Here is a 25,640-nt window from a genome sequence, read left to right on the forward strand (position 1 = left end):
GCATTTTCTAAGATGGACTGAAGGGCTTAAGTCAAAGGCAGTGTATTATCTCAGATGGCTCTTCCAAATGTAGATTTACATGAGGACATAAATACACACACACACACACACACACACACAGATGGTGGCCGTGGAGGAAGCCAATCTAATAGACGGGGAGGCAGAAGCCGATACAAACAGATGCAAAAATCCTCAACAAAATACTAACAAACCAAATTCAGCAACAAATAAAAAAGATAAGGACTGTGATAGGTAGTTTTATTGTGCCAACCTGGCCAATAGGAATATGTGGGGCTAATCAGGTCACAGTTTGATTGGAGGGCAGAAAGATAAATGGCTCTGCAAGGCTCGCCCTCATCTCTCTTGCTCTCTGGTGGTCAGCCCAGTGTGCTGCTGCTTTAGCTAGTTCTCTGCCTCAACCTGCATGCTACACTACCTGTGGGCCAAGCCAACCTGTGGATCGTATTGCTAGAGCTTGAGGCTCCTTAGAGACCTGCTTCACCACGCTGCTGGTGTGTACATCACTTGAACTTGAGCCTGGTGGTTCCTGTCATCTTGCATTGCTTGAGTTTGGTATCCTGATTCACGAAGCTCCTAAGCTTACTGACTGTTGTTGACCCACCCTGCCGTTTGCTGCCTGCGACCCTGTCTGCCTTGCCGAGGAAGGAGTCTGCTGTCTGCTTCCTTGACCTTGGACCCAGCAGCCCACATGAGTTGAAGGACTTCCAGTAGATTAACAGTTCCACGAAAGTGAGTTGAACTGAGCCCTCTATATTGCTGTGTGGACTAATCAGCTGTTATATTCCTTCTTGCTGTATAAAACTCTCTTCATATATATATATATATATATATATATATAAGTGTCCTGGTTTTGTTTCCCTAGAGAACCCTGCCTAACACAAGGGCCAAGTGAGACTGATCCCAGGAATATAAGGGTGGCCAACACTAGAAAATCAATGTGACTAACAGAGTGAAGGAGGAACCCCATGATCATCTTGGGGCAGAAAGAGCATGTGGCAAAGTCAACATCTTCAAGGAACAGAAGGGAACTTAGTAATATCATAAAGGCCATACATAGAAAACTCACCGGTAACATCTGAAAGCTTTTCAACATGGTACTGAAGTTCTAGCTAGAGCAATTTAGAAAAGTAAGACAACTGGAAAGAAGTAAGATTATTCTGACTCACTGACGACGTGATCTTCTGTCTGCAATACCATAAGGAATCCACAAAGAGACATTAGAAGTTCGCGAAATTTCCAGATACAAAACCAATGCATAAAAAGTGTCTAGTGTATTTCTATACACTAGCAATGAACAATTCCATTTATATTACAGCAAAAAGAATCCTTGGTGATAACCATTGTCACTCAGTTTAACCAAGGAAGAGTAAGACTCGTAAGCTAAATGCGATAACATTCTGCTGGAAGAAATTAAAGAAGGCCCAAGTGATAGCTACATCATGTTGGGTGTAAGGCAGTATTATAAGATGACCAAACACAAATCAAGCTTACTATCACTTAGAACTGCCCCTGTGAGTTTCCTAAACTGTAACTCTTTACAGAAGTGAAAAGCCCCATCTTTCTTCAGATATGTGGCTGGTGGTTTTGAACTGCTGTGATCTTGCAGATCAAAATACTAGACCACCAGGCTCCTACAGGCAACACTACATTTGCACAAGCATGCAGTGAGGCAATGGAAAATACCTTGGTTTGAGTAAGGCACCCTGTCGTCCTCAAAGTAACACCCTTGCTTTCCAGCACTTTCAAGAGGCCTTGTGCAGATTAACACAATGCAAAATACTAGACCACCAGGCTCCTACAGGCAACACTACATTTGCACAAGCATGCGGTGAGGCAATGGAAAATACCGTGGTTTGAGTAAGGCACCCTGTCGTCCTCAAAGTAACACCCTTGCTTTCCAGCACTTTCAAGAGGCCTTGTGCAGATTTACACAATGTAACATCTTTTTTTTTTTTTAACAATTTATTGGGGCTCACACAATTCTTATCACAGTTCATACATATACATACATCAATTGTATAAAGCACATCTGTACAGTCTTTGCCCTAATCATTTTTTTTCTCCTCTTTTCTTTTTTTACATTTTATTAGGGACTCATACAACTCTTACCACAATCCATACATATACATACATCAATTGTATAAAGCACATCCATACATTCCCTGCCCCAATCATTCTCAAGGCATTTGCTCCCCACTTAAGCCCCTTGAATCAGGTCCTCTTTTTTTTCCCCCTCCCTCCCCATTCCCCCCTCCCTCATGTGCCCTTGATAATTTATACATCGTTATTTTGTCCTATCTTGCCCTATCCGGAGTCTCCCTTCCCCCCTTCTCTGCTGTCCCTCTCCCAGGGAAGAGGTCACATGTGGATCCTTGTAATCAGTTCCCCCTTTCAAACCCACTCACCCTCCACTCTCCCAGCATCGCCCCTCACACCCTTGGTCCTGAAGGTATCATCCACCCTGGATTCCCTGTACCTCCAGCCCTCACATGTACCAGTGTACAGCCTCTGTCCTATCCAGCCCTGCAAGGTAGAATTCGGATCATGGTAGTTGGGGGGAGGAAGCATCCAGGATCTGGGGGAAAGCTGTGTTCTTCATCGGTACTACCTCGCACCCTAATTAACCCATCTCCTCTCCTAAACCACAATGTAACATCTTGTTTGATCTCCTGACTGCTGCTTCCATGAGCACTGATTATGGATGAGAAGGCAAAATCCTTAACTTCAATCTTTTCTCCATTTATCACGATGCTACCTCTTGGTCCAGTTTTGAGGATTTGAATCTTCTCTACATTGAACTGTACTCTACACTGAAGGCTGCAATCCTTGATCTTCATCAGAAAATGCTTCAAGTCCTCCTCACTTACAGCAAGCAAGGCTGTCATTTACATAGTGCAGGTTGTTAATAAGCCTCCCTCCAATCCTGATGCCACATTCTTCATACAACCTACCTTCTCTGATGATTTTACTCAGCATACAGAATGAGGACTTAGAGTGAGAAGATACTTCTCTGACACACACCTTTCCTGATTTTCAGCTACACAGTAGGCCTGTTCTGTTTCACACTGCCTCTTGATCCATGTACAGGTTCTGCAAGAGCAGTTTTAAAAACACACTGCCATTGAGGCAATTCTAACTCAAAATGACCCTATGGGGCAGGGTAGAACTGCCTCTGCAGGTTTCTGAGATGGGAGTAGAAAGCTTGATCTTTCCCCGAGCGAGTGACTGGTAGTTTCAAAATGCTAACCTCCCAATTAACAGTCCAATACATAACTACTATGCCACAAGGGCTCCTCATGAGCACAATCGGGTGTTCTAGAATTCTCTCTCTTCTCAAAGCTATCCAATCTGTTCAGATCCATACACTGAATGCCTTTGCAGAGTCAATGAAACACAAACATCCTTTTGTGTTTCAGCTATGATCCATCTGATATCAGTAATGCTATCACTTCTTCCAGCCTGGACCACTGGCAGCTCCCTGTCAATGTATCATTACAGCCGTTACTATATGATTTTTACTTGCATGTGGTATTAATGCTATTGTTCCATAATTTGAGCATTCTATTGGGTCACCTTTGGAATGGCTACAAATATGGATATCGCTTTCAGTCAGTTGGTCAGATAGATGTCTTCCAAGTTTCTGGGTATAGATTAATAAGTGCTCCCAGGACTTGTCAACTTGCTGAATCATTTCAATTGGCATTCCATCAATTCCTGGAGTCTTTGGGCTAATGCTTTCAGTCTAATTTGGACTTCTTCCTTCGGTATCACGATTCTTTCTTATATGCTAGCTCCTGAAATGGATTACCCGGTTGTGTTTTTTTGGTAACTATTCTGTCCATCTGCTTCTGATGCTTCCTGCATTATTTAGTATTTTACCCACAGAATCTTTCAAAGCTGCAACTTAAGGCTTGAGTTTCCTCTTGAGTTCTTTCAGCTTAAGATATGATGAACCCGTTCTTCACCTTTAGCTTTCTAACTCTAGGCTTTTCCACATTTCATTATATTTGACTTTGTCTTCTTGAGCAACCCTTTGAAATTTTCTATTCAGTTCCTTGGCTTTATCATATCTTCCATTTGCCTTAGTGATGCTACGATTGAAAGCAAGTTTTAGAGTCTCTTCTGACACCCACTTTGATCTGTTCTTTGTCTTTTAAATGAATGACCTTTTGCTTTCTTCATGTTATGTTTTGTTTTTTTATCTTTTTATTGGGGGCTCATACAACTCATCACCATCCATACATTCATCAATTGTGTAAAGCACATTTCTACATTCATTGCCCTCATCATTCTCAAAACATTTGCTCTCCACTTAAGCCCCTGGCATCAGCTCATTTTTCCCACTCCCTCCCCGCTCCCCCTCCATGTACCCTTGATAATTTATAAATTATTTTGCATATCTTACACTATCCACTGTCTACCTTCACCCACTTTTCTGTTGTTCATCCCCCAGGGAGGAGGTTATATTTAGATCCCTGTGATTGGTTCCCTGTTTCTACCCTACTTTCCCTCCACCCTCCCGGTATCACCACTGGTCCTGAAGGGATCATCCATCCTGGGTGGCCAGCTATCAAAAGATATAGCGCCTGGGGTCTTAAAGGCTTGACGGTAATCAATCGGCCATCTAGCTCAGAAGCAACAAAGCCCACATGGAAGCAGCACACCAGCCTGTGTGATCACAAGGTGTCGATGGGATCAGGTATCAGGTATCAAAGAACAAAAAAATCTTATCATTGTGAAAGAAGGGGGAGTGCAGAGTGGGGACCCAAAGCCCATCTGTAGGCAAATGTTAGCTGTTCTTGATGTCATCCCACAACTTTCTAGGTTTTCTGTTCTTGTTCTCAAAATTCGGGTAGGATATACTCGAGGTCCTAGACTTTTCTTCAGCTTCAACCTGAATTTACACATGAACAGTTGGTGGTCTGGTTTTAGCTGCTGATGTTGAACTTCTCGTCTCTTCCTACAGATGTAGTCAATTTGATTTCTCTGTATTCCATTTGGAAAAATGCAAGTGTACAGTTCTCGTTTATATTGTTGAAAAAAGTATTTGCTATGAACAAGTGGTTGGTCTTGCAAAATTTTATCACGAGGTTTCCAGCTTCGTTTTCATCACCAAGACAGTATTTTCCAGTGACTGTCACTTACTCTTTTTCCAACTTCCTCACAATAACCAATTAAGTAATCATGTACCTTGATCAATTTGAGACTGAAGATGTGGCAGAATTCTTCAATGTCTGCTTCACTGACTAGAGGTACAAGTGCCCTGGGGGTGCTTTTAGGGAGAAAGATGTGGCTTTCCACTCCCTGAAGAGTGCTAGTCTCTGAGACCCACAGGGCAGTTCTACCCTGTCCTCGAGGGCTGCTGTGGGTCATCTCCGACTCAGTCCGTGAGTAGAAGCATTACTGGCTGGTGCATGAATAGGTGTATGAATAATAGTTCTATTGATTGGATATTAACCAATCAGATAGCATGTACAATATAGATCTTGAACTGTTTGGACTATGAATGCCAAGCCATTATTTTTGTCATTCCCAACATAGCAAACCATGATTTTCTAATTCAAAATGGCCAATACCAGTCCATTTTAGCTCACTAATATTTAGGATATTGATCTTAGGTGTTGCAGTTAACTTTTAATAACTCCCAATTTTCCTAGATTCATACTTCATACATCTCAAGTTCCGGCTAGATTTTCTTTTTGCAGCTGTTTCCTCTCATTGAGTCATGCCCCATTAGCAAATGAAGGTCCCAAAGGCTTTTTTACTCCATTCACATCACTATGGTTGGCTTCACATCACTTTGAAAAGGCAACCTTCCGTCTGTCACAATATGAGTACCTTCTGAACTGTGGAGCACTCCTGGCACTACCTGACGATGTTCTGCTTCTGGTCACTGGGCTGTCAGAATCTGACAATGTTTCCACGCTATGCAGTGTTTTCAATGGCCAGTTCCTCCTCGTCTTCCTCACCTGCTCTACAAGGGCATTACTATCGCCCCCAATGATCTACATCTATAATGCAACCTCTATCCAAATTCTAAGTTCTTCTGTAAGATGGAAAAGCCCATCCTAGAACTCATATGCAATCTCAACAGTACCACTAGAGAATGCAAAGACAACTAAGAATGGCTGACTGTATTTGGAAACCCTATGTGATATCAAAGTACCTGGTGGTGCTATGGGTTAGGCGTTGAGCTGCTAACCACAAGGTCGGAGGTTGAAAGACACAAGTCACTCCGTAAGAGAAAAGATGCAGCAGTCTGCTCACAGAAACTTAACGATCTCAGAACATTTGTGGGGTTGCTAAGATGGAATCTACTCAGTGGAAGCGGCATCATGTGTTATTAACACCGGAGTGTATTAAAAATTCCTTCAAGTCAACAACAATTTGTAAGTGGCCATAACACGAGTAGACATCTCTCCAAAGATAGAAAAATGGCCAATAAGCACATGAAAAGATGCTAAATGGTCATTAGTTGTTAGCAAAATGCAAATCAAAATATGAGAAGTCATTTCACACCCACTGGAATGGCTATTAAAAAACAACAACAAAACAGAAAAAAAGTGTTCACAAGGATGTGGAGTAATTGGTATCTTTGTTCATTAGTAGGGGTAATGTAAAATGGTACAGCTACCATGGAAAGAAACTTGGCATTTGCTCAGTAAGTTAAAACAGAAGTGTCACATGGCCCAATAATTCCATTTGCAGGTATACACTCAAAGAAATTAAAAACAAGGACTACTTGTATGCCAGTGTTCACATTGTTCACAATAACCAAAAGATGGAAGCAACCCAAGTCTACCAACAGAGGGCAATAAACAAAATGTCACACACACACACACACACACACACACACACAAAATGGGCCATGAAAAAAAGATGGTCTGATTATGCTACAATATGGAATGAAAGCATTATGCTGAGTGAAATACACCAGTCACAAAAGGACAAATATTGTATAATTCTACATGAACTATCTAGATAGTTTGGGGTGATGAAAACTTCTGGAAGTGTATCCTCGTGACGGTTACAACATTGTGAAATTCATGTCACGCTCTTAATTGTGCATTTAAAATTGCTTAAAATAGCCAACTTTTGTTATCGATAATTTTACAATAAAAATTTTTTAATCTGAAGTTTAAGAGGGAAATAGGAACACCTGAATAAAAGAAAATAGATCCAGAGTAATGTTCATATGTAAAAAGCAAACAGACGTATAGTCATAGAAAAAGGAAATGTTATTTCATTCATTATCATTTTTATTTCGAATAGCTTCAATCAAAAAAGATTTCATAAGGTTATTTACAGTTTTGAATGTACAATTCCGAATGTGCGCCTTTTTCGACAATAGGGTACCATTCTTGAGCAGCAATACACTTTTAAAAATATAAAGATGCAGTATCATTTCTGATATAAAGTTACTTAAAAAACCCCAAGGTCTTAGGGAATTCACAAATCATAACAGGAAGTATCTGTTTTATTCATTTAATGTGTACATAATTACCAAATTTTAATACATTAAAAATAGGTGTAAATGCTCACAAGACTATACAAAATTAATACCCCACTTATACATTAAAAAAAAATCCCAACCACTTCCCCCATATATATTTATATATATACACAAAACAAAGCAAAAACCAAAAGACTTACTTCCAGATAGGTCAAAATTACATGCATGGAATCGGAAGAATGTTTCCTAAGCTTGAACTTTACTCTTTTCTGGATACTTTAACTATAGCTGTTTTTGAAACAGAGTCCATAAATGTATTGATATATTATTTATCATGCTTCGGAAACTGTGCAGCACTTCAATTAGCATAAACAAAACAAATAGTACAGGCTGCAGCACTTCTATTTAAATGCAAGTGCGATTTGGAAAGCTTTCAAATTTGAGGATTATAAAACTAATATAAAAAGGATTCTTTTGTTGTTGCTGTTGGCTTAGCCGCTTTCATTCCAGCATTATCTGCAGCACTGCTTCACCGCAGTCGGTGCCGTAAGATACAAAACATGTAATACCACTATTTAGATTTTGAGGGAGGAGGGGAAAAGAAAAACTTTAAACAACCCTGAGGGAGACACACATTAAAAATCTTATTTATTTAAAAAGTTACATTTCATTATTTAACAATTACTTCCTCAGACATTTCTGTCCTTAAGTATGTGCATAAATAAAATTTAAATCCGCAATATTTATTAATCTTAATACATCAAAATAACATATGTACAGATTTTAAAATTTAGGTCTGTATATACTCAAATAATTTAATGTTACCGTCAGAATCAACATGACCATGTACTGGAGACCTACACAGAGAAGACCCCACCCTCTGGCACTGCGCAGGACCCACACCTGCCCTCCAGACAGCCTGCAGACAGCCAGCCACCACGTCAGCAACCCGCCGCTCAGCTAGGTTCAAAACTAACGTCCTACAAACGCTTCTTCAACTACCAAAAACCCTCACTCCTTTGACAACAATAGGACATCTGAAATATAAAACCCATATAAACTCTACATGTTTAAAAATAGGGGAGCGGGGAAGAACACTTCAAAAATAGTTATTTATGAACATGCTCTTGGAGGCGTTAAACACAATTTGATAACTGGATTTTTAAGCTGCTACTTAGCAATTACTTTAACTCTATGCCTCAATATTTAAAAGAAAGGATTAAAAAAGCACAATTGTGGGAAATGGCTAAACAAGAACACTTGGACACGCTGAAAAATATGGAAATTATAAAACTATCAAGAGATTAAGTAACTCTAGAAAACGGTGCTAATTCACAGCTCAAAAGGTCTAAGATGCATAGCTTTACAGAATCATTCATGGAAAAATTATTCTGTCATCTAATGTATTATATACTTTTTATGGGAAACTTCGATTATAGTTTGTGAGAATCATCACTGGTAACAGCAAGAGCAGTGATCCTGAGTGTAACCTACATTTTCCTATAGTTACCAAACATCATCCAAGTCTTTGCAGCATAAAGGAAAGCCATTTGGCTCTACTGTTCTGGATGATATCTGATCATTCTTTCCATCAAGGAAGCAATGATCAGCTAGAAGTGGGAAGCACAGGTATGCTCCTGGTTTAGGAAGCACACAGGAGAACAAAAGAGCCAATGGTTTAGTATCCATGTTGCAGCAGTATTAGTTCTCTGGGTTTATCACACCTGTAGGGCTTCGTCCCACTGCGGGAACCTACCTAGAAAACAAACTTTTCAAGATACTTCAGTTTTGTTTCTGTCTTAAACACTGACCACACACAGAGAAAGGTGGAAAAAAAATGTTTTGCCACGTTTCTTTTGGTTCAATGCTTACTCATTGTTGGATTTTAAAAATTCCTTCATGCTTTTGTTTTTTCCTTCTCCAAAATTGCCACAACTGTGTTTGTTTGTAAATAGATTATCTGATTTCAAATAGGTAAGATCTGGCATCTGGCGCCACCTAATGACATAAAACAAATTGCCACCAAGCACACAGTGCACTGAAAACAATCAGCAGTCACTCAAACCAGCTCACTGTCCCCCTTTTCAATCCCATTACTCAGGAAAGTCATAAAGCAAACTTAGAAAATCTTGGAGGAAATGCTAAGAATTTAAAATACAAGACCCTAAGTATTATCCCATGTCTTTAAATAATTAAAAAGGTCAAAGTAGCAAAGAAAATAACATTTAAAATAATATAAAGCATAGAGAAGGGAAACAAAACAAAAACCCCAAACAGATATGAAGCTATTAGAATGAGAGATTTACATGTACTGGCAAAGGACGGGAATCTTCTTTACCTAATGAAAAGGCTCTACATCATTGAACTGAACCGACTTTAACAACTGGTAGCACATATAGCACACGATCCGTTTAATAGCTCTGACAGACATCACACGAAGGCAGGGAAGCACCTTGCTGATTAGAAAAATAAAACCCAGGTAGTTTGTACAGAAAATATAAAAGCGTAAGTGGAAATTACCTGAGTTGTTCTATCAGCAATATCATATAATCTCACTCTCCTAACTCTGGGCTATCAAAAGGAACTGGTGCATGTATACATATTACTTGGAAAAAATATTGGAATCAGATGAATGCAAGATTGTGACTTGTTTTCACTAGAGACTCAATAACTCTCATTTCTTTTTATTAACCACACAATTAGGGCCTGTGTATAGACAATGACTTTTTCTACCAAGATGGATTATGAAAGTAAATTTAAAGGAGACAGCCAATCCTGAAAAGCCTACCAAGCACTGAAGACGGCAATCAAGAAAGGATCTGGAAATGCGTACTATTTGAAGTCGGAGATCACGAGACTTCACAGATGGATTGACTGACAAGCCAGTACCTTTTGCTTTGTTTACAGCAAACAAATGAACAAGGCTCTGAAATCAACAACTACAACCTAAAGAGCACGAGGGGCATCGAATGGACAGGTTTCACTCTTGACACACAAGATCCTGGAAGCCTGTTTTCCTTTATACTGCTCTTAGGACACCACAAAGAGCACGGCCAAGTCACTGCAACGTGAGAGTGATCTGACACGACCCCTTCTCCTTCAGGAAAGCCTTAGCTTCTGTGGTTGTCTGTGGCTTGGGTGGCCATTCTGGGTCCACCAAGAGCTCCTGTGCCAAGTACATGTACTTTGCCTTTGGTATCTTCTTTTTACAGCTCAGGAACCAGGACAGGCAACACTTACCCCAACGATCCACTGACTCCTAAGAAAAGAAGGAAAAAGAACACCAGTTGGTTGAAGGTTTCTTTAAACAGGTTTAACATACTACAAATGTGAGGAAATGATCTCTGAGAACCATACACACACACACACACACACACACACACACACACACACACAAAAAAACTTTAAAAATGCATATTTAGAAAATCCTTTCACTTAGGTCTGGGAGAGTTAAATTTTCACTTAGATGTTGTTGTCATCCATGCAACTCACCTCATTCTACTTAGTTGCACAAGGGCACTTCAAAAAGTTTGTGGAAAATTTCTACCATCTTTTACTTCTATTTTTGTACTTTTTTGAAGTCCCCTCTCATGTACCAAAACCCTCTGGGGTATAGAAACCACAAAATGTCTAGTATATTAAGAATAACTACTCACAAAAAAAAAATATCTGGATATTTTTCATATTCAAATATCTGAATGCTTGTCACATTCTATGCCAAACTACCAATGGGCACTATTTGTTCCTAGCCACTCAACCACTTGATCATTTTTTGGAGAAGATAGTAGTGTAAAAGATATTATTAATGTTACTACCATCTTTGAGAATTTAAGCTTGAAGTAAACAATTCTAACACAAAGTCTGAATTTGGACCATGCTTAGTAATGGCAATCACTTCCTAAAAGCCAAATTCTCACCAATACAAAAATCCAGAAATATAATTTTACTGTCAGTTTCCTTTAGTACTCCATTAATGAGAAAACGAGGTTCAAAGAAAGTTTCAAAGTAATTCTGTCTTAGTTATCATTTCATTATTAAAAGCAATTTTGCCACTGAAATCCTTCTGATTGTTCAGGATGTTATTATTAAATGTGCCCTTATAAAAACAGAACAAATGAAGCAAAGTCCTGTGCACCATGCCTACCATCGTCATGCTGGGGCCCATGGCTGCAGCCACAGTCTCAATCCATCTCCTTCCTTGAAGGTCTTCCTCTTTTTGGCTGACCTTTGCCTTTACCAAGCCTGGTGTCCATTTATTAGGGAATGAGGTCTCTCCTGATAACGTGTACAAAGTATGTGAGACCGAGTCTCACCATCCTCACGTCTAAGGAGCATTCTGGCTGCACTTCTTCCAAGAAAAGCTTGTTTGTTCATCTGATAGTCCACAGTATGTATTTTCAATATTCTTTGCCAACACCACAATTCAAACACATAGTCAGTGTCTCTTATTCAGTGTCCAGCTTTCACATGCATATGAGGTGACTGAAAATGTCACGGTGTGGGCCAGGTGCACTTCAGTCTTTAAAGCAGAGTCCTTGCTCTTCCACCTTTAAAGAGGCCTTGTGCAGTGCATTTGCTCCATACGGTTTGTTGTCCGATTTCTTGTCTGTGGTTCCCAACGCACTGACTGTGTGTGGATCCAAGCAAAATTAAATCCTTGACAATGTCAGTCTTTTCTCCACTTATCACTATGTTGTTTACTGGTTCAGTTGTTAGGAACTTGATTTCCTTTACATTGAGTTGTAGTCCATGCTGACGGCAATAGTTCTTAATCTTCACCAGCAAGTGTTTCAAATCCTCTTCATGCTCTGCAAGTAAGGCTGTGGCCATCATCGCAATTAATAATCCTTCCTCTAACCCTGATGTTCTTTCTCATAATCTAGCATCTTAGATTATTTGATCAATAGACACAACCCTTTCCTGACTGCAAATCATGCGGTTTTCCTTTGTTGTGTTAGCATGACACCCTCTTGCCTCATGTACAGACCCCTCATGTAAAGTATATTCAAAGTGTTGGAAATTCCCATTCCTCTCGATGTAACTGACAGTCTGCTATGATCCACAAATTCAAATAACTTTGCATAGTCAATGAAACACAAATAAAAGTACACATCTTTCTGGTTTTCTCTGCCTTCAGCCAGGATTTAACTGACATCGGCAATGATATCCTCTCGTGCCACATCTTCTAAATCCAGCTTGAATTTCTGGCAGCTTCCTGTCAGGGTACTGCTGCAGCTGTTAATGAATGATCATCATCAACATGTTACTTGCATGTGACATTAAAGATACTGTTAAATGATCTGTACATTCTGTTGGGTCACTTTTCTATGGAATGGAAACAAACACGGATCTCTTCCGGTCACTTGGCCAGGTAGTTTCCCAAATTTCTTGGCACAGGTTTTATCAGCTGGTTAAATCATTTCATTTTGCATTCCATCAGTTCCTGGAGGCTTGTATTTGGCCGCTAAGGCCTTCAGTGCAGCTTGAACTTCTTCCTTCAACACCATTGGTTCTTGATCATATGCTACCTCTTGAAGTGGATGAATTTGATTGGTTCTTTTTCGTACCATGACTGATTTCTTCCATCTTCTTTTGATGGTTCCTGCATCACCCAATAATTTACCCATAGAATTCTTCAATATTGCAACTTAAGGCTTGGATTTCTCCTCCAGTTATTTGGCAATGTGTTCAGCATGGCCTTCGTTTTTGGCACATGAACTCCAGGTCAGCACATTTCATTGTACTGCTTTCCTGAAGTCTTCTCCGGCTGCTTTTTGAAACATTCTGCTCATTTCTTTCACTTCGCTTCTTCCATTTGCTTTAGCTGCTCTGTTCAAGAGCCTCTTGTGAGAGCCTCTTCTTCGTGTATTTTTAATAACCTTTTGCTTTTGTCATTTATCATGTTCTTGATGTCATCGCACAGCGACCAGGCCTTCTGTCATTAGTGTCCACGTGGCAATCTGTTCTTGCGATGATCTGATGTTCGGGTGGGATATACTAACAGTCGTCTTTTGGCTCTCATGGATGTTTTCATTTTCAAGATCAACCTGAACTTAGACAGGAGCAATCGATGGTCTGTTCCACAGCTGACCCCTGCCTTGTGGGATGATGACGTCAGACTCCTCGATTGTCTCTCCCACAGCTGTAGTCCGTTTGATCCTCTGTATTCTATAAGCCTAAGTCTGTGTGGACAGTTGCTGTTTATGTGTTAAAGAAAGGTATTTGCCATCAAGTAGTCACTGGTCTATTTGGTCCGCAGTTCTACCATGAGCTCTCGGGCTTCATTTCTGTCACCAAGGTCATATTTCCCAACTACTTTCTCTTCCTCTTTATTTCCAACTTTTGCATTCCAACCATTGATAATTATTATCTTGATTATATGTTTGATCAATTTTAGGCTTAATACGTGGTAAAATTTTCAATTTCTTCATCACTAGCTTTAGTTGTTGATGTGTAAATCAGTATAATAGTTGTACTAATTGGACTTCCTTATACGTGTATAGATTTTACTCTATCATAGACAGCATAGTACTGCAACATATGTCTTGAAAGGTTCTTTTTGATGATAAGTGCAACCATATTCTTATCATTCCTGGCATAGTAAACTACATGACTGATGCAAAATGGCTTAATCTACTCCACTTCAGCTCTCTAACGCTCAGGATACGTACCTTTATCCATTTCATTTTGATTACTTCCAATTTTCCTATTATATTCATGCTTTGTAAATTCCATGTACCAATTATTAATAGATGTTTCATGTGTTTCTTTTCATTTTGAGTCATACCATTAAGCTCCAGGGGGATATAAGTTACTTGGAAGATTATTTATTAGGTAGCCCTCTTTATTGCCATAACGTAAAATGTCACCATCTTAAATGACGTTCACAAAAAATTAGCATTAGGATACAGAAGAGACTAATTAAAATGAATCAAATCATAGGAAAAAAGTCTGTTACAGTATCAGCATATAGACAAAAAACCCTACTTAACCTGATATTAGTTTCCCACTTAAAATTTACTTTTTCCAAAAGTGTTCTTAAATTTTTCAATCTAATGGCCAGCAATATCACTGCTCCTAGATTAATCTGAAATGTGTCACTTTTTGCATTGTGACAAGTAGCACCGTTGAAAGATCACAGAAAAAGGCTAATGTTGATTGCTGACATTTAGAAAACCAGAAACATGACTGTACAGACCTTTGTCGGTCCCCATGAAACTGCCCAACTGAAGAGGAATGCTGGCAGCAAGTGAGTTTAGGAGAGTTTGGAAAGTCACGCACACCTCTAGAACGCTAAGTCAGAAAGACTGGCTAGTAGGGTTCTAGTTCCTATTAGCAAATTTACACCAAATATGCTTACACATGTCTCAGCAATCACTGATTGAGTATAGACACGTTTTCTCAGTAATACAGTTGCCACAGTCTTGGTAAGGTGCCTTAAAAAAATTCCACTCAAAGAGGTGGCGTCAGAGGGGATCTGCCATAACAGTTAAACTTAAGGCAAAAAGATTAGTGACTGTTCTTGGGAGCCACAGAAGGGTTATGTTTGTAGAATTCTTCAAGGACACAGGACAATCATGGGGACTTACTTTGAATTAGTTTTAAGAAAACAGAAAACTGCAATGGTGAGGAAAAGGCCAGGAAAGTTGTAAAAGGAATTTTTTCCCATCAAGACAGTGTACCCACGACCCTAGGAGAATGTCACCGGGGAGCCTAGTTCACCATCCACCCTGCAGCCTGGATCTTGCCCCTTCAGGCTTCTTACTTCCCTAACTCTCACAACATGTACGAAGAACACTATTTGAGTTCCCAGGATGCCAAAGCTGCCATTTCGATTTGGTGCAAATCAGGAAACACGGAGATCAAATGTAGAAAGAGATGGAAATACTGTCTTCAGAAGTTCATAGGCCTAGATGAGGCACGTGTCCAGAAACAAAAGCTTCACATTTTGTTATTTTTTGTTTCATATTAGTTTCCATGATCACTTCGTGTAGCAATACCTTTTGACTTACCCGCTTATAATATCTAAATTCATTGTTCCCTACCTGTGGAAAGTGAGGCAAACAATACAATATTAAAACTAACTTAATTGCAATTAGAATCATAACTGAATGGTATTCTTTTTACACTAATGTACATGTTTTTAAAAAAATCCTCATGCCCCTATTAAAAAAGCAATATACACTTGTCATAATTTCGAAGCAAAGAAATGTTTTAAGTCAGGTAGAACATTAAGTATACCCCCCTCCACCATAATTAGAAAAATATTTTATTCCTGAACCCTCACCTGCCCCAAATATCATACACACAAAATGCAAATAGAGGTTTGTTAGTTTATGAATGCACATGCATGCCATGAACCCCCTCGAACACAGCAGCATTCACTATGAGAGAGAAAGACAATGTGCTACCGGCATGCTAGAATGGGAGAGAAATCAAAGATGAGCTCATGGAGGCCTGGGAGAAAGGGGGAGCCCGGGGAACACAGAGGAAACAGCGTGGGGCAGCACAAGCGTTGGAAGGAACACTTGGGCCTCTCAGCCCCTAGGCCACTAGAGCCTGGAAGCAGGAGAACATGGAGGTGACAGCGACGGCAGTTTTCAGTTTGCTTCTGGAAGAGATGCTTCAACAACCAAATGTATTCCCCAGACGAGAGAGCCTGCCACAGATCACCACAGAAACTAGTTTTCAAAAAGACTGAGAGAAAATTATTCTGCCTCAGACCGTTCCAAGGTGTTCATTCCAGAACCCCATGCCAGTTTTCTTTTGGCAATGTCTTTCAGGACAAGATCTCATGAGATGCATGTAAGATATAAAGCCATGCTTCTGAGGAGAAAAAAGTAGTGTCATGGTACTCTGGGATTTCATACAAGGCTTCTTCCAAACCAATCCTGATCAAGAACAACTATGACCGTAATTAATATTCCTCCTAAATACGCTTAAATAAAGACTACAGTTAACACTTGGACATTTTCCCAAAAAGGAAAATGTGATTAGGCACAAATCCTCAGGTGGGATTCAACTACACAATAGTCTGTAGGATCATGACGTGCTACACTCATGTGCTTGGGAATAGAATCAAAATCTATGAATCATTGTACTTCGGTGTCTACTACTATATGGTCTCTAGACACACGACAGGCCTAATAAGAGGATACAGCACAGACAGTCTCCAGTGAAGGGAGTATTTCACAGAAAACCAAAGGTGATGGGCCTCGCCCTGGGGATTGTCATTCAGTAGGTCTAGGACAGGCGCCCTTGTGGCTCAGTGGTTAAGCACTTGGCTACTAACCAAAAGGGTCAGCAGTTTGAACCCACCATCTGCTCCTGGGAAGAAAGACAGGAAATCTGCTTCTGTACAGAAGTCTCGGAAACCCTAGGGAGCAGTTCTACTCTGTCCTACAGGGTTGCTATGTGTTGGAGTCATTTCAAGAGCAATGGGTTTAGGTCTAGGTGCAGTTTAAGACATTAAAAAAAAAAATCTTTGCTTAGGAAAGAAAATCCGAACGATTAAGCACTTTTTTTTGTTTGTTTTTAATTCTGAGAAAAAGTATGAACATCAGGGGTTACTAAAAAATTATGGGAAAAATATACTGCAACATAAAGGCTCTAATTCTTAGTATCAGCCAACAGTTAAGTTACGCTGGTTCAATCTGATTCGGTAGGCAATTATTGAGACTACTAACATCAGGAATAAACATCAATATGGAAAGCAAATTACTCTGATAAAAAAAATCATACTTCCTGTAACTAAATAGGGTAGCTACATGAACAGTCAGCTGCCCAGGTAGGACATGTGTAAAATGTCTACTGTGAAGTAGAATGATACCTACGAGTCAACTTGGTCTTTAAACAATAGGTGGCGCTTGTGCAGTGTGATGGCCATGGGACTAGTAAGCCCAGATTTAAACCAGTTCTTCTTCTTTTTTAAATCATTTTATTGGGGGCTCATACAACTTTTATAACAATACATCCATCCATCCATTGTGTCAAGCACATTTGTACTAACACATGACCAAAAAAATTCTTCTCTCATACGGTGTAGTAGCAGCAGAGGGAATGAATATCAAATGCCTGGCATGATGTCTGCCACATGGAGGTAATGAAAAATAAGAGGTATTGTCTGTCTACCTGGTGGAACTTGATCCTAACATGACTTGACACCTCCATGACCCCGTAAATGATACATGTGACCTACAACTGCTGCAAAGCGGAAAGATGACCCCCCCCCCCCCCCGGGATCAGAAACTCTGGGTTCAGTCCTCACCCTGCCATTCATTAGATGGCAGGCCAAATGCATGCTCTGCTGCTTTATTGTTTTCTGAAACAAGATTAGAACTATCTTAAGATCTGGAGGCTTCTGGAGGTGTCCCACATAAAATGACCTCGAAACGACAACATCTCACCATTACGATGCTATTACAAAGTTCAGTTACCATTATTTTCTCCCTTCAACAAGTCTCTTTTGAAGTGTGGTTTACAATGGAAAAGGCGAGGTTATGTTTGCCAGTCACTGCTAGCTCAGTGGTATGAATGCTCCTGGTCGACCCGGGCATCCTGGACAAAGTTCTAGAGGTTCCCAGTCAAGGCTCTTGACTTCCCAAGCCATCTGCATAAGGCCTGAAGCCTTGGCACAATTTCAGCCCAACTGAGTGTCCACAGACCTACATGGTAAGGACGGAAGATGTGGTGAAGCACCCTAAAAAAGGCTGCAGGTTCAGAGGTCTTGCATGGGCTTCGTGGAAGACTACAGTGAGCAGATGTGTAGTAGAGGCTTGGGTGGGTAGGAAGGAGCTGAAATCCTACAAGCAAGTAACTCTCACCACTACTTTCTTTCTCACTGATTAGTTTATCAATCTCACACTACTGACGTTTTAAGCGGAAAAATTCTTTATTGTGCAAGGTTCAGCAGCATCCTTGGCATGTCCCAACCACTTGCCAGTAGCCACCCCCAGTTGGGACACCCCAAAATGTCCTCCAAAGACCTCACTGACCTCCAGTCGAATCTGACTCATAGCAACCCTGTAAGGACAGGGTAGAAGTGCCTCTGTGGGTTTCCATGGCTATGACTCTACGGGAATAGTTTCAAACTGCTGACCTAATTTTTCAGGATTTGGGTGTCTCATGTCAAGTCTGACCTCTAACATGTTTAGGGACGGTGAAGGTTGAGAGTGGTGGAGATCGGCCAGGCTCCAGTGTGTCTCGTGTTGTGGCTGAGTCAGAGCACTAGGTAGAAGAGGACAAGCTTCCATTGCTGCAGTTTTGGTTGAGGAGGTGTTTTTAAATGGCAGGCGTTGTGAAGAGCACGCTATATTACCATCATTTAAATATTTCCTGGACACTGAACTGAGACTGACACACCGCGACTCTCACCTCTGGGAATAACACCGAGACCATCACACATACAACAAAAGAAGCAGAAAACACATTCCGGATTGTTCTCATCATCATTCCTTATAAAACAGTACAGAAAAGTAATGTCTGTTATTAAGGCAATCCTATGATATTATGTAGGGGCATGGCATTAAGCCTGGTGAACCATCAAAAAAAACTCAGGAAGCTGCTTTTAGTTGCGAAGGCTAAAAAGAAACACATTAACACAGCTCACATGTGCCACGGAATCTGATTTCTTGAAATCCCCAAGCTTCCCTATGGCTTGAGGATAAAAGATTTAAAACTCACATTTGAAAAGCCCACTCCCCACCAACAAACAATGGGTCTGAAAATGAGGGGGTGAGACTTTATACCAAAGAGTTGGCTCATATCTCTGAGTCAATGGCAGCATTCTCAAAATACATTTATTATGAACACGTACACTTTTTATCAAGAGCTACCTCAACATCCCGACACTGGGATTTTCATGCTCTTTCTTCCTCGTGTTTAAGCCACAAAGTGAATGCTATCTTTTAGATAGTTTGCTATAAAAACCTGAAAGTCAAAAGCCATGAGCCCTGGTCTGTAAATGGTAAACAGGATTTCCGAAGATTTCCTGGTTGATGAGAGACCTAAGTAAGTTGAGGTACGCAATAAAACAGCCATCCCCCATGCGCCAAAAAAAAAAAGACACAATAATCAATAAATCAGAAACCTCTTCAAAATGTGTCTTTGAGCTCTGATCTTAAGAAAAAAAACCTTCCTACTTCAAAATTCTGTTTTCATGAATCTCATTTAGCTTCGAGTGAAACTCATGAAAACTGAAAATGTCACATTTAGAGCAGAGAGAAATGGAAAAATTACCTCTCACCCTTGAGGGTAAAGCTATGATCTTTACACACATAAATGATTAGGATTGGAATGGAAGAGACTATGAAAGCTCTGACGTCCTGAAAAGCCTGCAGACAAATGCTGCTCACGCATCTTGTTGGATTTCTTCAAAGAAAAAAAATGAAATGCAAGGAATGGAGGAAAAGGTTTAAGCAACACATAACTGAATCCCACCCTACATAAGGCAAAAGGAACAGCTAAAACAGCCTATAAATACGTGAAGAATTGATAGTAAGTGCGGATTCCCAACCTGTGGTGGCTGTGTGGTGGTGAAGCGATATTCTCCTTGTTTGTCTCGACTGAACACAACTTTCCAAAGGACCATGTCAAGGAAGAAGTTCTGAGAGACAGCCAGTGAGTTAAGAATTAAAAAGGACTAAGTCATTTTTTATTAATGTGAACATTTTAAAAAGCTCACACAATGCTGCATCATAGGTGAGAAACATGGTTTTGACTTTCATACAGAGAACTTCAGTTAATACTGCAGAATTATGCGTAGCAACAGAGCTCTATAACAAATATAAATAATTGTAAAAGTCTCCAAATGGGAGTTCTACACTTTCTAGCCTACAATGGCTTTTTAAGAATTCTCAGACCTTTCCCATTTTAAAACAATGCTTAGAATGATGCCTTCTTTTCTTAGCATTAAATTATTTTCACTGAGTTAATACCCAGCAACTATTAAAAAAGTATGAAATCATTGGAGTGTAATATAAGCAAGTCTTTTGTTCTTAAGTGAGTAACCCAAGCAATGATGAAAGAAGTGCCTAAAAATTCAAGCCTTAAAGTTTTTTATCTTGTTAATAACATGAGTGAAAAATAAATTTAAGAATGTAGAAAAAGAAAACATTCATAATATGACATTAGGTATGCTTCCTAATATCCAAAAATCCATTCTCCTGGCCATTGGTGATGGTACCATAACATCCATGCTGCCCACTGGATCTAATCTAAACACCAAGTTGATCTTTAAAGTATAACTGAAATCTAGCATAATTTCTAAGTCAAAAACGATTGCCATGACCTTAATTTTAAGCCAAAAGCAAACTCCATGGAACCCTTACTTTAAAATTGTAACTTTATCTCCCTATTACTAAGATAAAGAATACATTACACAAGTTCTGTGAGCAGATGAAAGTTTATAAATAAGCAGCATATGAGAACTTAGGGGAGCTGATTCAAAGGTAAACCTAATGTGAGGCTCACTGAGCAATACACAATGGAGACTTGATACATCTGGAGGTTTTTCCAAGTAAATACCAAAGAGCAGATTCCAGGAACCAGTTCTGAGACTAGCTAAGTCCATAAAAATCATTATACTTTTTAAAATTAGTAGTGGCAGATGTATAATAATTCCTTCCTTAACCCTTTTGTGAGTCATGGGGCATATAGTGCCCACTTACGCTTTCTGCCTCTTGGGTTTATTAGGAAGTTACTTTGAGTACAAGCTGCCATCTGGTGGAGCCTATATGAACTTCATGAATCTGGAGAAATCTCCATATGTGTATCTCACAATTTATTAAAATCTCTTATTACTTCAAAATGATTTCCATTACTGAAAACACAAGGTTTCCACAAAATATTCAAGCAGAATATAATTCAGTCTTGAAGTGGTGAACTGGGAGGCTTTCCTGTCCGTCACAGGCATCGGTAGTGCACCCCCCACTCAGATTTCAAGGCACCGGTTCATCAATTGATGGGCGTGGTCCTTCTTTCCTACAATCACTCATTTCTTTGCAAGCTCACTGCTCATCGTCTCCTGTCTACATCTACTGTAACTAAGTCACACTTTTTAAGAGGACTACTACCAGTTCACGAAAAAGCCATGGCTTTTCATATAACCATTATCAGCTAAAATAATTTGGTTAAGATGAAAATGAGACTTTGGGAGTTTCCATAACATTACCTGTCCTATTCTCCAATTACCATTAAGTTGCTAAAAATTCCAAAGCAAGAAGATAGTCATTTTAGCAGTGCTTACCTCTGTCACGACAGACACAAGGGCATTGACAAGAACAATGATAAGCATGTTTTTACGCCACTCATCTGGTACACACACTATCTGCAAGACAAAACATTCGTGTTAAAATTTAGTATTATAGTGTCGTTGCCATTGTAACATTATACCATAATCTCCAAGTTGACTGAACTCCTGCTTTGTGTACTACACATTTTCACATTAGCCATTTAATCTTCAGAATGCCACAGGGTATGTACTCTATTATTTTTCAGATGTCAAAACTGAAAGTCGAGTAACACAGCTTAACTATAAATCTGTAAAGTGGCTGAGCTTAGGGTCATATCCATCTTTGAAGACTCCAAAGCTCAAGCTCTGTGAGACCATGGAGTCTAACACATATCTACTGCTTAAATAAACTCCACCTTTAATTAATGGGACAGACACAAAGTAAAATCTACAAAAGCTGGAACCAAAGTAAAGCAAAAATGCAAACATTTTCCACAAATATGAGTGATGAAAAAGTGGTTAGGATTGTAGCCTGCCTGAGGCAGAAAACTGGAGAGACCTAGAAAAGCAAAGTGGTCACAACAAGTTCAGCCTCTCACAGGTTTTACTGCAAATCAAAATTCTACATTATAAGGAAAATGCATAAAAGAACTAGCCGGATCAATTTTTTTAACGTAAAGTACTTTAAAATCTGTAATTAATTTCTAAGGCGTAAAGAATAAAAGGAAAAAGTACTATTCGTGCACTGATCTGTTAAATTAGCAAATATTTATCTATTACCTGGAAGGTACTTATTAGGTGGAGGGGATGATATAATCCAAAATGTTTTAGAACAGTAAGAGTACTGCAAAGGGGAAGGGGGAGATGCTATAAATGATCCAAGCAAGAGAGGGTAGTAGTTTTTAACTTTTGGAGGTAGAAAATGGTCTTGAGGTAAACACCCCCCAAAATTCAAATAAGCCAAATGCACTGCCATCGAGTTGATGTCCACTCAGTCACCGTATAGGACAGGGTAGAACTGACCCTGTAAGTTCCCGAGGCTATAACTGTTTATGGGAGTGGAAAGCCTCATCTTGGAATAGCTGGTGGTTTTGAGCCACAGGCCTGTGGCTCACAGTCCAGAAGATGCAGGATACCACCAGGGTTCCTCCGGGAAACGACAGAAACAAACTCATTATTTAAAAAGGAAAAGAACTTCAACTGACTGGCTATGAAAAGAGAAGGACAAGAAAGATGCACATCTGCACAGAGATATGCATGCATAAATGTTTATTAATGATTTGAATAAGGGATGATACAGAAGAGGCAGGGTCGAGAGAAAAACATGGAGAGTTTAGTTTTTAGATGCTGAATTTGAAGGTACTGTTGGTGATCCACCCAAGTAATAGAGATCAACGGATATGCAGGCTTAGAACTGGTCTGTGAATGCTAGCCTGGAGTTGGAAGGCATGAGATCCCTTGTACAGTGTCTACAGAGAGAAGAGGTCCACGGACAGGGCAGGAGGCACACTGACATGTACAGAACAGGCAGAGGAAGGGGAACCACAATAGGCACTGAGGAGCCACAAGGGATAGAAAATCAGACAAGAACAAAGCAACACAAAATTCCCAAAGGGAGTGTAAAGAATGATGGCAGGTTAACTAGGCCAAATACTGCTGAGGAGTAAGGTAAAATGGAAAGAAAAGAGTTAAGGAGGTAAGTCCACTACACTGGAGCAACAAGAAAATGACCAATGTGCAGCGGGATAGCAGGGGTATGCAGGCGCCAGGCTAACTGCAGAGTGTGAGAGATGAGCGGGGCCCAGAACTCTTTCAAGTGGTACGGTTGTGAAGTAGAAGGAACATGTGACTAGAGAGAACTATCAATGTGTTTTGTTTGTTTTCTCTTTTAGCTAAAAGTCAAGACTTAAACCCATCAATGTATCCTGTGGGAAGACAAGCACACTCATACAGTGCCAGGTGAGCCTGCGCACTGGTAATATTCAATTGTATTAATACCTAAGGACAATTGCATTTTATAATTTTTATATAGAAACTTAACTTTTGGAAAATTCTGCTTCCAGATATTTACCCTGTAGAAATAACATTTGTTCCTTAGTGATGGGTACAAGGGTTTGCAGTCAACTAAGTCACCACACTGATCAAAGTAAAAACCTGTGTGATAATTTCAACAGATGTAGCCAAAGTATTATGTAATTAAATCCCCATTCTTGGTAACAACATTGCTGAAGAAAGATTCCTTCACCCAATTTAAAAAGGAGAGAGGGAAGGATTCTGGGAAGATGGCGTATCAGGGGACCTGCATACTCTGAGAGCTCTCCCGAACAAAGCAGATTTGGTGTCCAGGTAGCCGAGTGTTATGAGTCTAGTGAGTGAAATAACCCCCCAGGATAGCACTCCACCCCCACCCCACGCATTTGTCCTGAGCAGGGGCCTCGGTGATACAGGACCGGATTTGTGGGACATCTCGGGTCACTAGACTGCCGCCATTACGCCGAGACTAGCTATAGCCCCACTCCATCCCCAGACCGGACTGAGCAGCGGTAGCAGGTTCCCCTACAGCAGCTGCCCAATCGCGGGACCCCACTAGGAGAGAAGCTTCCCTTTGCCGTGGTCCCTCTCCCCACGAGGCAGCGATCTGCCCTTGGGCCCGTGTCCCTCCCTCCATTCATCTAGGGCCCAGTAACTGACATGCAAGCTACGGGGGTTGCCTGGGAGACCTCCATGGAGGACCATTCACCTCCATTGCTGCCTGGGACCTCTCCACCCACACGCTGCTTGCCCGGTCACCCAGCCTGCCAGCATAGCGCCCGCTCCACTCCCTGGCTGGGAACCTGCGCTGAGCACTTCCCACTTGCGCCGCCTACAGCCAGAGCCCCATCCCGCTTCTACCCCGACACTGTGTTTCCAATGGAGCCACTTCAGGCTGGCCTGCGCGACTGCGGAGCTCTGTGCCCGCAGCCCGGGGCTCTAGACCTGCCTGGCACGGGGCACCCATCCAACACGGACCGCGCCAGGTGCAAGAGTGGGAGCCCCTGCCCACTAGAAGCGCAAGCGACAGGGCTTTGCACTCCTGCCGGAGTGGCGTAGCCCTCCCTGGTGTGCTGCGGGGATTCCAGCAGCCGGCCACTCCAAGCTATGAACCTGCCATGACACATTCCTTCCAAGGCGGAGGACAAGAGCCATCGCCCGCTGTTTCCCGCCAGAGCCTCCGCAGTCGCCGCTGTCTAATCAGGCTCGAACCATGTCACTAAAGAGCCTCCGTCGCTCACAGGGCCGGAGGCTTAAGTGATAAACGTTCCGCCTGTTAGGGAGCCTAGGACGGGGCTTTGGGGTCCTCGCCAGACATCTGTGCGTTCTAGCCGGCTCTCACCATTGCAGTGCTCTGCGGGGTCCCCAGCACCAGGGTCTAAGCCTGCCTCAACCTGTGCCTCTCGCAGCACCCCTTGCGGCTCCAGCATTTTCCAGCCAGTGTACGAGGCCCACCCCTGGGGGGCTGGCTCCTGCCTGTGTAGCCTCTGCCCGAAGGCTCAACTCTACAGGCCTGTGGGGATCTGGGAGGGCTTGATGATCTGAAGAGCATTTCCCCTTCCCGCCCACCGCCCACCGCCCACCCCCCACCCCATAGCCCGGCTCAGGAACCCAGATCAGCACCACGTTCAGTGGCAGCAAGGCCTCGCCCACCTCTGCCTTCTATTAGGCATCACTAGAACTTTGAGGGGAAAAAAGGGGGGGGGGGAATTATTTATATTATATATGTACATATATACATATTTTGTCTCACGCTGGTTTTTCTCTCTTCTTCCTTTTACCTTCTGTGTTTTCATTCTTCCTTCCTCCTTTTTCATTATAGCTAGTACTTCTCTTCTGCCCCCTTTCTATAGGTTTCCTTTCTTTTTTTCTTCTTCCACTTCCACTATTATCACTTTTCTCTCC

At 41.1% G+C, this 25,640-nt stretch overlaps 1 protein-coding gene across 5 annotated transcripts in view; it reads right to left on the bottom strand.

Moving 5' to 3' along the window:
• Positions 1–7,268: 7,268 nt before the first annotated feature.
• The window catches only part of ATP13A3 (ATPase 13A3), a 118,113-nt gene continuing 99,741 nt past the window's right edge, over positions 7,269–25,640 (bottom strand). For 3 of the 5 annotated variants that reach the window (XM_075556227.1, XM_075556228.1, XM_075556225.1), the window contains 4 exons: positions 21,720–21,800; positions 19,989–20,078; positions 15,487–15,519; positions 7,269–10,733 (listed from right to left, as the gene is read on the bottom strand). In XM_075556227.1, the coding sequence (XP_075412342.1) occupies positions 10,533–10,733; positions 15,487–15,519; positions 19,989–20,078; positions 21,720–21,800 (405 nt within the window). In that variant the 3' untranslated portion in view covers positions 7,269–10,532. The remainder of the gene's footprint in view (positions 10,734–15,486; positions 15,520–19,988; positions 20,079–21,719; positions 21,801–25,640) is intronic. The other 2 variants (XM_075556226.1, XM_075556229.1) reach the window with 2 other exon arrangements.

Source organism: Tenrec ecaudatus, chromosome 8 (assembly GCF_050624435.1).
Source record: "Tenrec ecaudatus isolate mTenEca1 chromosome 8, mTenEca1.hap1, whole genome shotgun sequence".
Classification (NCBI taxonomy): domain Eukaryota; kingdom Metazoa; phylum Chordata; class Mammalia; order Afrosoricida; family Tenrecidae; genus Tenrec; species Tenrec ecaudatus.